The sequence below is a fragment of the Coenobita brevimanus genome, chromosome 90 (genome assembly GCF_032717465.1).
Source record: "Coenobita brevimanus isolate Jiangsu-jjx chromosome 90, ASM3271746v2, whole genome shotgun sequence".
NCBI lineage: Eukaryota > Metazoa > Arthropoda > Malacostraca > Decapoda > Coenobitidae > Coenobita > Coenobita brevimanus.
Window position 1 is genome coordinate 23205653 of NC_137043.1, and position 15278 is coordinate 23220930.

A 15278-nucleotide genomic window follows, 5' to 3' on the forward strand; every position below is an offset into this window, starting at 1 on the left:
TATATATATATATATATATATATATATATATATATATATATATATATATATATATATATATATATATATATATATATATATATATATATATATATATATATATATATATATATATATATATATATATATATATATATATATATATATATATATATATATATATATATATTGCCAGATGCCTCAATCCCGTTTGGGGTGGCCACAAACAAATCGCCTCCAAGTCGCCCTGTCCCCCGCCATTTCACTGCCCTGCTTCCAACTCACACACCCCGCTCTCATATACCTCTCCACCCCATCCCTCCATCTCATCCTCGGCCTCCCCCTCCCTCTTCCCCCCTCCACCTCACTCACATACTGTACACTCTCTTCGTCTGCTCCCAACTCACACCCCCCTCTCTCGTATACCTCTCCACCCCATCCCTCCATCTCATCCTCGGCCTCCCCCTCCCTCTTCCCCCCTCCACCTCATTGACATACACTCTCTTCGTCAGTCTTTCACCCTCCATCCTCTCCACATGGCCAAACCACCTCAGTATGTTCCTCATAACGCTTCCTATCACATCCACATCCACACCACAACGCTCCTTTATATCCTCATTCGTCAGCCTCTCTCTCCATGTGACTCCACAGGCTCCTCTTAAATAACTCATTTCCACTCCTCTCACTCTTGACTTGTGTCCTTCCAACAACGTCCAAGCTTCACTTCCATACGTTAGAGTTGGTATCACAATACTGTCATGTAGTAACTTTTTCACTTCCATGCTCACTTCCCTGTTTCTTATCACTGCTTTCAAAGAACCAGCAACCTTTCTTCCCTGCTGTACCCTTTCAAGCACTTCACCCTCCAAACCTCCATCCTTACTCACCACACTACCCAAGTACTTAAACGTACTCACATTTTCCAATTCCTCACCATCCAACCTCGCTGTACATTCACTGACTTCACCTCTCAACGACCATCACTTTACTCTTCCCTACATTCACCTTTAGATTCCGTTTCTTACACACTCTCCCAAACTCATCCACCAAGCCTTGCAGCTCCCCTTCGTCATCACTCAACAACACAGTATCATCTGCAAACAACAGTACAGGGAGTTTCCAAACACTATCCTCTCTCACCAGGGCCACTCCAACATCCACTACCCTACCTTGTATCTCTTTTATTACCCCATCCATGTACAGACTGAACAACCATGGAGACATGACACATCCCTGTTTCAACCCAACTTTCAAAGAGAAAAATTCACTTAGTTCACCATACACACGCAACGAAATCTCTACCCACAACTGATTCGATCCTGGGCCGCACTAACCAGACCCAGTTATCTACCAGTGTTGGCTGTAATGATATATATATATATATATATATATATATATATATATATATATATATATATATATATATATATATATATATATATATATATATATACACAGTCTATGGTAGTGTTTAATGATAAAAATAAAATCTTTATGAGCAATTAACAGACTTTTCATTTTCCTTTAGACAGAATGACATGGGAAGTCTTATTACTGTATAAGATCAGTGTCTGTAACTATCGTTCCTATCGAACATTACGAAACGAATGCAAAGACATATCTTTGACAGTAAACATGTATATGCAGTAATGTAGACAGACTCAGAGAACAGTGTGATGCCATACAAACAGCATACCGCTTTTGCACTTTGAGAATACAGTCGGACCCATTATCACTGGCTACTCATACTGTGACGTGAGTAACGCTCCAAACCCTCCCACCTCCGGCCACCCTCCCTCCCACTCACAAGTACCATACATGTGGGGTCTGGCTGCTGCTTCGTGACTATTCGTCGACCACCAGTGTTTCGAACAGAGGGTAATGTGGAACTTTCCCTGATTGTACCTACTACCTGTCGAAAGAATCTTCTCTGTCTCACATTGTAGAAAAGTTGTTAGCATCTGGAAACCATCACGGTCGGGCCGTGTCGTGTCGGGCAGGGCCAGGTTGTGTCGGGCCGCTCATTTATCAGCTGAGAGTAAACATTGCTTCACTATGCTTGCTCGCTTGCTCGTAATCAGAAGAGAATACTGCAGTCAAGTATGAAACATAAATCGCCCAAGAAAGGGGTTCTGTACAAGAAACCCTCCTGAGCTTGCGAGTCTAAGCCGTATTTTCGTGAGTTTAGGAAACTACGACCGCCTCTGCCTTGACGAATAATAATAATAATAATAATAATTATTATTATTATTATTATTATAAATCACTCCTGCAAAGCAGGATGATACAGTACCTTTTTCAGAAACTCTCCCTATATCGTTGCGCGAAATTCAACCTGTGTGTGTGTGTGTGTGTGTGTGTGTGTGTGTGTGTGTGTAGTTTGCGAAATACAAAAAAAAAAAAAAAAAAAAATTAACGCCAACTGGTAAAGAAGACATGCTAGGGAGCCAGTTAATGCCACGGGCATACGGTCCGTATGTTGTGTACACTTATTTCGTATTCACTAGTACTTTTTCTACGACTGCTTCCAAGCCATCTGTTGTTATACGGTTATATATTCTAGTTTTTATGAGCAATTACACCCAGAGGATCAGCGTATAATTATTATTCATTCATTCATTGCCAGACACCATGTATCCCAAACGGGGTGGCCAAGGGCTTAGAGTTAATTGTTTTTTACAGGGAGGGGCACTAATCCTCCACCAACCCCACTTGACGTAGGGATGCCAACAGCATCTGGTGTTCCCAGGCGGTCACCCATCCAAGTACTAACCAGACCCAACGTTGCTTAACTTCGCTGATCGAACGGGAAGCGGTGTACTCAACGTGGTATGGCCGTTGGCTAAATATGCTCTTCTAAAGTGACCCTGATTTTCGTACTTTTCCAGCATTCTTCTCGTAGTTCAGTGGCAGGAAAGACAATACTCTGCCTCCACATCCTTTCCTTACCACTTTTTGATGATTAGCACCATTTTCAAGTGTTAATATAGTTACTACTGGGCATCTAAAGTGGAAATATGGCAATATTATGACTAGATGAGTAGAGGCTAGCTACTGATGCATATTGTATTAGATGTTTTAATCTCGTCTTACTTAGCACTTGGTATTCTATTCACAGGTCTCTTACGCTCGTCGACGACTTCCCACACTCACAAGAATTTTCTGCTTTGTCTTTTCTGTTCGTTTACGGTAATCTATGTTTACAGTCGTTTCCACAGCACATCACAGTCTCTGACGTATTCATACACTTCTCTTGAGTTGGAGCTGCTTAAGACCATTTGTTTTTGCCCTTATCTTCACTTAAGCAGTTCCCCAACACTTTACAACAAAACAAATGAATAATAATGCAAACAATATGCTCAAACAACACTATTCATGATAACGTTTCACTGCTATGAACATTTGTTTATCGCAGAAAATTTTAAAGCCTTCACTAATACGGCCCTTGATTTTTAATCAGTTTTGCAAACTTAGATTTAGGCTATCTTCACTCCGATGACGTTTTTTAGAGTTCATTGCTGCTACCACAAGACACATATTACTCACCAGAAAGGCTTCTCGAACTGAAGTAGATAAAGATTCCATTAACACCACTATATTGAAGAAAACCTTTTGGCGGCAGTAGAATGAAGTTAAACAGAACTAGTAGGGCCAACCCAATCACCAGGAAGCAATTTTCACATTACCCAGGCTGCTGCCAGACGATAATATTTAAAATGCGAAAGGACGTCATTGGTGAAAACTACATATTACCAGTCCAGTTAGAAAAGTATCTCCTAAACTGAATCAAATCGTCCGGTGTTACCAAGAATAGTATACAGAGTACGTCCTGGGACTGAAGGGGTTAGGCACTCATCTAGCTCTTTGGTCACACCGTTTTATCTTAGTTTATCACAGTGTCTCCCCTCCCATTGTCTTTGTTATTCTCCGTTCATTAATTTTCTTCCTCCAGTCGTCCATTTTCGTCCATCTGCGTCTTTCCCTTTCATTTCATCCTTTCTCAGCGCCACTTTTTTGTCATATGCCCCTTAAAGTGTCTCTCGATATTCCTTCACTTCACTTTCATATTAGATCATTCCTCTCTCTCTCTCTCTCTCTCTCTCTCTCTCTCTCTCTCTCTCTCTCTCTCTCTCTCTCTCTCTCTCTCTCTCTCTCATTTTTACATTAGGACATTTTTTTTTTTTCCAGTCAGTTCTCTTCTCTTTTTCCTCCTCTCCTCACTGGCTGTCTTCCCTGGCTTGGTGGGGTTAGTGCATGAAGTCCCTCTCAATGCTGGCCAGGATGTATTGTTCAGACTGGTCGTAGCGTAGGGGTGACTTCGTGCCGCCTGGGTCCCCATCGCCGCCCCTGCAACACATACAAAATGTTACAATCCACCCCCTGCAAAACACACACACACACACACACACACACACACACACACACACTCACACACACACACACACATAACGTTACACTCCAACTATTGCAACCTACACGTCATTATTACTGGATCCTTAATTTTTATCCTCCCCTGCACGCGTTACAGATAAAGCATCTGCGATACAAACACAATAGTAATACACGGGCCTAAACCTTAGTCCGCCCCTGCAACACACGCAAATGATTACGTTCGAGGCCCCTGCAACACACAACAAACATTATCACTCAAGCTTTAGTCTTTACCAGCAGCCTCCGCAACACACGGAAAACACTGTCACTCGCCTCTGCAATACAAAACATTACCACTCGCCTCTCCAACACAAAACATTACCGCTCGCCCCTGCAACACATGCAAAACAACCATTCACTCCTGCAACACACGCAAAACATTACCACTCGCATCTTCAATACACGCAAAACATTACATCTTGCCTCTGCAACACATGTTGAAATTACCACTCGCCTCTGCAACACACCAAATTTACCATTCGCCTCTGCAACGCACCAAAATTACCACTCGCCTCTGCAACACGCGTAAAACATTAATACTGTCTCATCCTTAACCGGCCCCTGCAACACAGGCAGATTATTAAAACCGAAACTTTAACCTTCATTCGTTCCTGTAACACGGTAAAAACATTACCACTTTTCCTTGCAACACACGCATTTCAAGCCCCAATAATACAAGCACAACATTACAATCATAGGCTTGGCGTTAACTCGTCCCTGCAACACACTACAAACATTACCGTCTTGCCTGATTCGTCACTCGTGCCTGAAAAAACAAAACAGACGCCGATCCAGCATTCATATGAGAGATACAATGTTATTTTTAGAGCACTGATGACAACAATGCATTTAAAAATACAGCTGAATATCAGGAGTGTAAAAGTGTACTACTTTACAACAGGTACAAGATTTCCTCTAGTGGGGTGAATATATTATATGATAGTACCGTACTGGAAAACTAATGGAGCACAGGCTTTTCAAGAAATTGGCATTTATTGCGGGTTATACGTTGGTTATTCCAATCAGCTCCTATAAACCGTAGATGGGCAGTTACATCTCTGGTACTGTTTTGTTATTTGGAGTTTATTATGTTCTGTTACAGAGGGGAATTATTCCGGTCAAGCACAGCGCTTACACTTCAACAGCCTGTCTGGCTCCCACCAGTCACCTTCTCTGCTTCAGTCTCACACTGCCTCAAACATAAACAATGTTAAGGCAATAAACAATCTGTCCCGAAACGCACTCAAGCAGGCAACAAACCAGGTGCAGATGGTACAAACTATGTCACCAGTGCATGATACAAAATGAACTGGGTTTACCATACGTAAACTACATCTTATATCAAAATACATTTCTGCATTAGTCCACACAAAGTACTGGCTCGTGTTCTGAGTGTGTGAGGTGGTGCAGGAAGAGAGGGGGAGGTACTGAAGACGAGGACGATGGGGAGGGTGGATGGGACTGTGAGGGTGGGAAAGGAAAGGGAACTGGGAGGGACAGGCGAGGAAGAGGGAGAAGACAAGGAGGACGAGAGAGTGTAAGGGGGACGGAAAGCAGTGGAGGAGGGATAAAAGGATTGGGAGGGCGGGTGGGTGTGTAATGTCTCATCGATGTTAATACGCCAATCACTTAGAGAGCGAGAGAGAGAGAATGTCTACTGATAATTTTCTCATTATAAAAAGTAAAGGTCTGCTACTGAGCAGTCTAACTCCTCCTGAGTGTCAGTTCACTTCAGTTTTTGTGCAGTATGAAATACGAAAATTTTAATCAATTTACTCAATACCTCGATATATATATATATATATATATATATATATATATATATATATCAGTGGGTTAGAGCGCTCCGCTCTGACCGAAGGGTCGGAGGATCGAATCCACCCAAGGGTCATTGGTAGACATCAGGAAGGGCATCCGGTCATAAAATGCTACACGCTCCAATCCAATGCTACACGCTCCAATCCAAAGTCCTCTACCCAGGGGCAACGCCTTAGCCCTTCGGGGATACCTGGCGTAAAACTAAATTATTATATATATATATATATATATATATATATATATATATATAATTATTATATATATATATATATATATAATTATTATATATATATATATATATATATATATATATATATATATATATATATACCGGCTACGAAGAATTACAGATTATAAAAATTAACCACACTCTTTTAGTGATATATAAAATTACATTTTTCACCTAAATGATGCAGTGTCAGCGGCGTATTGTTCACTTCCTTATGCTTCACCACACACAACAAATGAAATCTCTTAATGGCAACACCCTTCACTCCGTTACGTAGATAAAAAGTAATCTGTATCAGAATTAAAGCTATCCATGTAAATAAGAGAGAGAGAGAGAGAGAGAGAGAGTTATAGTGGTATGTAGTGGACAGTTCTTACCATCAGTTCGATACCCTCTCAGAATTTAGTCACGATGACCTCAAAACTAGTGTGTTTTGGGGGGAGAGGGGAGAAAGGGGCATAATGGTGTTATACTCGTATACTGATTGCTTCTAATTGATTCTCTCTCTCTCTCTCTCTCTCTCTCTCTCTCTCTCTCTCTCTCTCTCTCTCTCTCTCTCTCTCGTAATGTCCATAACGTGTCCTTGAAACATTAATTAGTCACAGTGTACTCCCCCACCCCACACACCCCCGCCCCACACTTAGGCTTACATTGCCTTGGTTAGGCGAATTTTTCCTTTTTATGGTGTACCTGTGCCATGTGACCCATTAGCTGCAGTGTCATGGTGATTTTAATATTTTAGTTCAGTTTAGAGTGCCTTGCCAACTAAGGTCATGTTCTAGGTGACAGGTGACACTGTACCGCCTATTCCTTAGTGATTTTTTACCCATCTGACGCCTTACTTTCTCTTGTTTGTCACAGTACCGACATAACATCAGTAACACATGAGAGTATTACTAACGTGGTGTTCAAAATAAATCGCGTAGGTAAAGGTGTTACGAAACTACCGAAACCAACCGGGGATACAGCACACAGTCCCCAAATCGCTTGGCGTCTGGGGTGAATGTAAGGTAAGGGGAATCTAGAACCTTGAGAATCGACCGACATTACATTTACCACAAGCTGATTGTGTATGTAAAACTGTACACTAAGAGATGGTTTGATTATGTGATGTTGTGTACTAACTGGTGCATAGGGTGGCCTAGGAAGAAGGGGGGAACATACATAAAATCTATAAAACCGATAGGCTTAGCATTAACCTTAGGCTTACTGTGTGCATAAAGTTAGACAACAAGAGCTGGCATGGTTACTGAGATACAGTGTTTAGAAAGTGTGATGTGGGAGGGGGTCGCGTGTAAAGAACGATAACCTTGAAAAATGAGAGGCTTTACAATAGGCCTGTTGTGTGTGCATCCCTGCTTAAAAATTGCTACAACACACACTATGATGTCTCGCAGGGGATGAAGGGGAATGTGTAATTTTTAATATGGATAGGCTTTGCCTTTATCTTCGGCCGTTTTGTGTGAAAAATTGCAAGATCTACAGTGACCTGGTTACTGATATAGTGTGTAGCGTCCACAAACTGTGGTGCAACGTGCGGTTAGGTTTGTGGGGGAAACGACAATCCTAAATATCGATAGGCGTTGTCTTTCCCAGAGAACCGTTTTGTGTGTGTGTGTGTGTGTGTGTGTGTGTGTGTGCCAGATCTAAATAGAGCTCGATTAGAGATCGTGTCCACAAACTGATGACGAGTGGATATAATGACCTAGAACCTTGAAAATTAAAAAACTTCACCTTAACCATAGATCTGCTGTGTGTGAAAGCGTACACAAGCAAAGGTGGACAGGTGACTGGGCGTTGCTTCCACAAGCTCTGATATGCGACGATGAAGCCAGTAGAATGTCACTAAAACAAAAGTACCCATCACAGCACTGGGGGACACAACACGTTACTGTACCGCATGACGTCCTTTGTACTTCATTCCCGCTGCTACCAAGCGATTTTATTTCACTAAGGAAAGATCTCGTACTGAAGGGGCTTATGAGTATTAAGGCTGTACCTAGGCCCTCCATTTCGAATAATCTAACCTTTGGTGAATAAAATCGTCCGTAAACAGCAAGAACAGAATGAAACATACGACGCTCTGTTAAAGGATTAATATGATATGAGATTCGCAACGTGATAAGGCATAAGGTGACTTTTTTCAGTAGTCTGTGGTAGGAATAAGTAAGCAGTGTAACCGTCATTTGCTCTCAGTTAGTGACTGCCATCTCTTCACTGGAGGCCTTGCATGTCCTTAAATGAGAAGTTAGTGGGACAATTAACTTCCCTCACTCCTTAATTACACGCAAATAAATAGCGAACAAGAAAAGGGGAAGATGGTAAGTGTTGCAAGTGGCGCGTCTGTGACCTTTAAAAGTATTGTACCATGCTGAGAATCGCTTTTCTGTTTACTGTACCCGCCATAATCACCTTCACCATGGATAGTACTCGTAAGGGATCCACAAATTTTTGCGATATATGTATGTTCAGTGCAGTGGATTATTATCAGATGAACTCTGTTCGTATTATTGCACTTTAATAGTCATTCTAGTTTGCCTGTGAAGTATTTAAAAACTGTATGAGTGAGGACAAGCGTATAAGTAAACGATCTTACTTGACACTTACGGCCGCATTCTAAGTGGCATAAGAGGATCCCCAGCGCCTCTTTGCGATATATATTTCCCATACGTCATTACACCTTAACATTCTCATGTTATCTGTATAGTTTTATTATCAACACAGTTTTCATCAAAACGTATAAAATTATAGTGACGTCTAGTGTGCAAAAAAGTCATTACGGCAAAGATGCAACGAAATTTACGAATCCTCTTATAATACGACCATTAAGCTCAAGGAAGTGTATGAATGCTGCCCCCGTACACCCGTAAAGGTTAGAAGTGACGTCAGCGAAGAATAACTGATCCACTGGAATATTTTCTCGAGAAGACTGGTGGTTGGTGATAGCTTTGTATTATTTACTGGGTGGGCGGGACCGAACGGATATCTGAGCCAGTCAGGTGAGAGGAACCGGTGTGACGTCACAGATAAGCAGCCAATCGGTTGGGGAAAACCGGTGTGACGTCACGGAGGAGAAAGCACAATCACAATACTATGAGGACTCACTTGTGCTCCTGTTCCTTCAACAGTCTTAGTTTTAAGGTACATTTACATGCACTGTTAGTAACTTAAAACAGGTACGTAATGCCTAGCATATCATAGCAACTGACCTTCAGGTACTCGTGTATCGATTGAATTCCACTTACAGTGTTTGCTTCCAGTGAAGGAGAAGGCGAAGAGAAACACTTCATAATGTGTCTTGTCTGTATTAGTATCTTAATATACCAACTGGAGGAAATGAAGCACAAATTTTGACACTAAACAAAACACGAGCCATGGGCAACACAGCCTTACACAACCTTAATTGTGGCAGCCCTGACAACTAAGGTGTACACGAACAACGCCCTCTCGCTACTGACATTTGTTTCTGCAGGAAGGACAAGGAGAAAGTCCACATTCACCTCATGTCCTTTGTTCTCCCTGCAAAAATTTATGTGAGTTACGACTTCGTATGCTATTTATATCGTTTAAAGTCGACATAGTTTTCATTAGTAACATACATGATTAGATCCAATGGCAAAATAAATCTCTAGGTACCTAGAGGTGCAACGAAGACTCCGAAGCCATTCAGAATAGTACTCAGAAAAAAAAAAAAAAAGCAAGGTTGCGTATCTCATCACGATTGTTGACCCCACGGGCGTGATATAGGTCGAAGAGCATCGTATCGACCCCACTGCGCCACACACTGAGGCAAAACAGCCAGATGCGTGTTTCACGACTGATTTATGAGTACGAATGGAACTTAATCCTCAGTAAACAAATGATAATCAAGTACTGTGTTTGTAAGTCTACTTATATTTCCTACAGATGCGTACAGGCGAATGAAACAAAATGATTAAAAGCTTGACTTTCAGAGTGTTTTAAGAAATTTGAACAGAATTTTAATAAGATTGATCTAGAGAAAATCAAGGATCGTGTTTATAAGCCTTCTCCCCTCTCTAGCCCAGCTTGAATTGTACAAGGAAATGCACAGGCTATTGTAGAAGCAAACACAAATAACAATGAATAACTAATGCGACAAGAAAACGGCAAAACTATACATGTAAATGTGACGAACGAATCTTTCCTAGCGCACAAGGTGACAAACTGTATGGTAAACCGAGAACGAGGGAGAGATGATGAGAGGAGGAAGGCTGGGTAATGGAGTGGAAAGCAGCATGCAAAAAGGTGAAACACGGACTGGGAAGATCTGACACAAGGACAAAGGAATACTGAATATACTGTACTTGGTTCAGGTCATCCCTAAACTGGTTGATTTACAGCACGTATATCACGGTATTTATTCTCTCTCTCTCTCTCTCTCTCTCTCTCTCTCTCTCTCTCTCATTTTTGTGTGCCATGCTTGGGTAAAGCACCGTTCGCCAACAGCTGATGTAAACAACACACCGCAGGCTCTTTCTCGTGCCGACCCGCCATCTTCGCGCCACAACAACATGCAGTGAAACTCTCTCTCTCTCTCTCTCTCTCTCTCTCTCGAGTTTCTTTCATATTTATGTGTGCCGTCAAGAGATAGTGCAATGTCCGCCACCAGATGTAAACACCACCGCATGCCGTGCATCTAGGCTCCACTCCTGCACGCGAGGAAACAAATCCTATGGGAATTTCACGTCTCCGGGGGATATATCAAACTACTAACTCTGTGAAAGCCGCCATTCGCTTTCGGAAAATAGGTCAAACCGAAAATGGAGACCAAACTGCGCAAGAATAATTAGGAACTGAGTTGATCAAAATGTTACATTTATAAATCACATTAATACCATTATCGACTCCAATTTGATAGCTTGTATAATCCTTTAAGAGAAGATTTAACTCCAATCTGTGTTAAAGAGTCCGGCAGCTTTCGGAAAATATATCAGAGGGAAAATGACGACCAAGCAGTATACAAAAGTAGCCCACAAGGTGTGCTGATCGTACAATTGTTAGCCCGTGGATGTCTCATATTTTATTCGTACCATCTCCAAATGATTTTATTCAACTTTAGGAAAGACATTTTGCAGTGAAGTGATAAATGGAGGCTATACAGAACCTTTCCAATTCATAAAGTCTCTCCTCAGTCGATAGAAATCTACTGGAGGCTATATTAAGACATCAAAGGTGTTATTCATCCAAACACAATCGCCAACTCCTGTCTGCTGGCCTTGATAACAAAACTGATACGTATCAGTGTATTACTACGCACTGGGGCCTATGCATTGATTCCTCCCCTCCCCCCGCTCCCCCGACCTCGTAAGTCACCTTCCTTTGTCCTTGAAACTGACGTATACGTTTCTTTTTCTTTCTTTTTTTACGTTGTTTCACTTGTTTTTCGTTTACCTTCCGGCTGTGGTGGGTTTCTCCTAAATAAATCTTCAGGCATCAAAACTGAAATACCCGAGCGGCGGGGTGAACCCGACACCACCACCCCAGGAGGAGAGTATGAGGGGGTGACACCCACCCCACAAGGGGACGACGGAGAGGCTGGCTTACCTGGCTCACCGTCCAGGCTAAAGCGACATATCTCTCCCGTGACCCGACGCCACTCTTCCCCGCAGCCAGACCACCCGGCAGTGTACAGGAAAAGTACATTACTGTTCAGCAGTGGGAACACTCACCAGGATTGGGGTGGGACTTGCAGTGGCAAAGTCCCAAGCACACCCTCTGACGCCAAGTACCCTGGATCGGCCTCCTCTTTAATAGAGGACTCAGGAGGAGCTTCAGGGTTTGCTATTCCCCTACAGTAGAAAGGCACGCTCTGTCGGAGCTGTGGCAAACGCTGAGAGAGTTCGTCCGACCTCTTCCTCCCACCATCGCTGGGACGGGAATACCGACCCCAAAGGAAGGAGGGCACGCTCCGTCGGAGCTGTGGCATAAGCTGAGAGAGTTCATCCGACCTCTTCCTCCCACCATCACTGGGGCAGGAGTCCCAGGCCCTACGGCTGGAGCACAGGCTCCGCCGGATCCGTGGCTGTGGCCGGGAGAGCCCAATGGGCACTATCTCTCAGCTGCCAGGGTCGGCGGTGTCCCGGAGAGTCTCCCCCGACTCCTCCCGCACTCCTGCCTTCCCTAGGAGCACAGGCAGTGCCCAACAGGGCTGCCTGACGGAGGAAACATCCACTGGACCTCCCTCGCACACCCCGGACCAGAGTTTCGGTGGGGCCCTATGGGCCTGCCAAGCAGGAGGCTTGGCCCTCGGTCGCCCTCCCTCTGCTAGTACCCAGGCTCCTATAGAAGGAAACACCTCTAGTTTCGCCCACCACCTCTGCAGTGGAACAAGGAGCCCCTCTCCCCACCTCTCTACCCGAGAAGGCGGGATTTGCTCCCCTACAGGCTCCTCACCCGAGACCAAACTGGGCGAGACGTCCCCGAGGCCAGGTGTCCGGTCCTTGCAGCCTCTCCTTCCCCAGGGGCTGTCAGGCTCCGCCAGGACGAGAGGCTGCAGTCCAGTCCTGACGGCCTCCTCCTTCAGCCGAGACTGTGGTTCCCAGAGTCAGCGGGCCTCCCCAGATGCTCACTGTGGCAGTTGGACCTTCCCCAGTGCAGGTGGCCGCAATCCCTCCCTGACGGCCACCCCTGCCAGTTAAGACGGTAGCCCAGTAAGGACATCGTCCTCCTCCCAGCCGACCCTAGGCCTGGGCCTCCCCAGGTCCTCTCCCGGGACCCCGACGACGACTAAGGACCAGCGCCGAGCAGCATGCCTTCTGGCCCTCTTCGGCCCTAGCCCGAAAAGCCCTGTCTCCAGCAGGGCCGTCGCGGCTAGGGAGCCACCCAACCACTCCTCCTGGACCAGTGGCGGCTACACGGACCACCCTCCCCTCCACTACTCGCCGGACGGCCCACCTCCCATGCCTGGCCGCCATCTGGAGCTCCCGGCGTAGGCCCTCCTGCCCCGTGGGCCGTGTCCTCCCCTCCGCACGAATTGTAAGTACCAGACACTATGGTTATATGCTTCCCCAGTGCTACTGGATCCCTCCCCCAGTGAACTAACCCCTGGACTCCTCCCCGTACTCGCGGTGTGTCTCACTCTCCCCAGTGTTGTATAACCCTCCCCAGTGCTCTACTTCCCCCCCCCGTACATCTTCCCCCCCCCCCGGCAGCAGCGGTATTATCTCCCCTCAGTGTGTCATAGTGAGCTCTACCTGTGATCTTGTATGCGGAGTGTTCGACACCCCTCCCCCACGGTCGGTTCCCCGATAGTGATAACCCTACTCGCAGTGCCGCCCCCCCCCCCCGGCAGTATACATCAGTGTGATCCTTCCCCCAATGTGCTCTCCCTCTCCCTTCCCCAGACCCCCAGTCCCCGTCCCCCACACGAATAAACCCACCTTAGACTCACTAATCTCCCTCCCCCCTCTCCCCCCATCAAGTGTGAGACATCATATACTCTCGTCCCATGTGACGCGTACGTAGTTTAAGGTTAGTTAGGGCCTCGTCTATGTTACGCATATATATTGTACTAGCCAGGGCCTCGTCTATATCACGCGAATCCCTAGGTCTAAGGACTTGAATATATGCCGTCATCTGTGTCACGCGCCTGACGGAACGGGTATACTGTACTATGCTGTCTGTATATGGGAATATGACATGCCTGACATATTGTGGTAATATTGTCTGTGACATTGTGTAGCTATAACCTTAATTCAGGAAGGTGGAATCCCGTGTATAAGCCAGACATGCTGAACTAGGTGGAAAGTGATTATTGTATATGTTACGGTATTCTGTCATTGTAAGTTCCTTAGTTTTGCTCCTAGAACTGTGTGTGTTTGTCTTTTGGTAATATATAAGTGTGCCTTTGACCAGTGGTGTTTGTGTTTTTCCTTCCTTGCTAGTACCGACCCAGTTGGGAATAATGAACCTCAGGGTTGCACCGAGCCTGTACCCGAGAAGTCGGGGCGCAGAACACTCTGCGTAACAAAATCAATATCGTGGTCGTTTGAACACTTCTGTTGCACAATCATTTTATAAGAATAATAAGACCGCTGTATCAAAACAAAATGTCCGCTGTATCAAAACAAAATGTTTGTAATTCCTGTGTTGCCCCATGAGCGTCCGGGCCTGAGGCTATGCTAATCAGTCCAGACATTTAAGGTAAGGATACCAGTCACTCTTCCCTCAGTGGTATTATTACGTGAGCAATAATCTAAAGCAGGGGATGTCAATTATTATTTTCCATTTCTCCAATTTTCCACATCTGTCCTGACCCATTTCCCCATTTAATTTACAACGCAAGGGCTATCTGTGAGTATTACTTCAAAAAGAGTTTAGTTCTAGAAAACAAGATACAAATCACCTTGTTAGATTACACACACACACACACACACACACACACAGGAGAATTACAAACACAGACTCTTGCAGACAGCTACGAGAAGTCAATAAGCTTCATGAATGGAACAATAGATGGCAAATGGAATTCACTGTGGACAAATGCCATGTAATTAAGTTTGGTAAAATTAGAAAAAGACCTAACTTGGATTATAAGCTAAGAAGTTTAACCCTACACATATCAGAAATAGGAGAAGGACCTAGAACTGATTATCAATAACAGACTATCTCCGGCTGGCCACATCAGTGAGAAGGTACGTAACATGTATACACTACTTGCTAATATGAGAATAGCATTCACATATATAAATGAAGACATACTGAGAAAGATAACATCATTCATCAAACCAACCCTGGAATATGCATCAGTGGTCTGGAATCTTCATCTCAAAAACACATAGATGAGATATAAAAAGTACAA

At 44.2% G+C, this 15278-nt stretch overlaps 1 protein-coding gene and 1 non-coding gene across 2 annotated transcripts in view; both read right to left on the minus strand.

Annotated features, from left to right (window-relative positions):
* Positions 1–2703: 2703 nt before the first annotated feature.
* Positions 2704–2822, minus strand: LOC145411718 (5S ribosomal RNA). The gene has a single exon (XR_013899447.1). It is a non-coding gene; the product is annotated as a 5S ribosomal RNA (ribosomal RNA).
* Positions 2823–4188: 1366 nt separating this feature from the next.
* Positions 4189–15278, minus strand: part of LOC145411571 (uncharacterized) — a 32338-nt gene continuing 21248 nt past the window's right edge. The window contains exon 4 of the mRNA XM_080281580.1: positions 4189–4326. Within this exon, the coding sequence (XP_080137706.1) occupies positions 4227–4326 (100 nt within the window). The 3' untranslated portion in view covers positions 4189–4226. The remainder of the gene's footprint in view (positions 4327–15278) is intronic.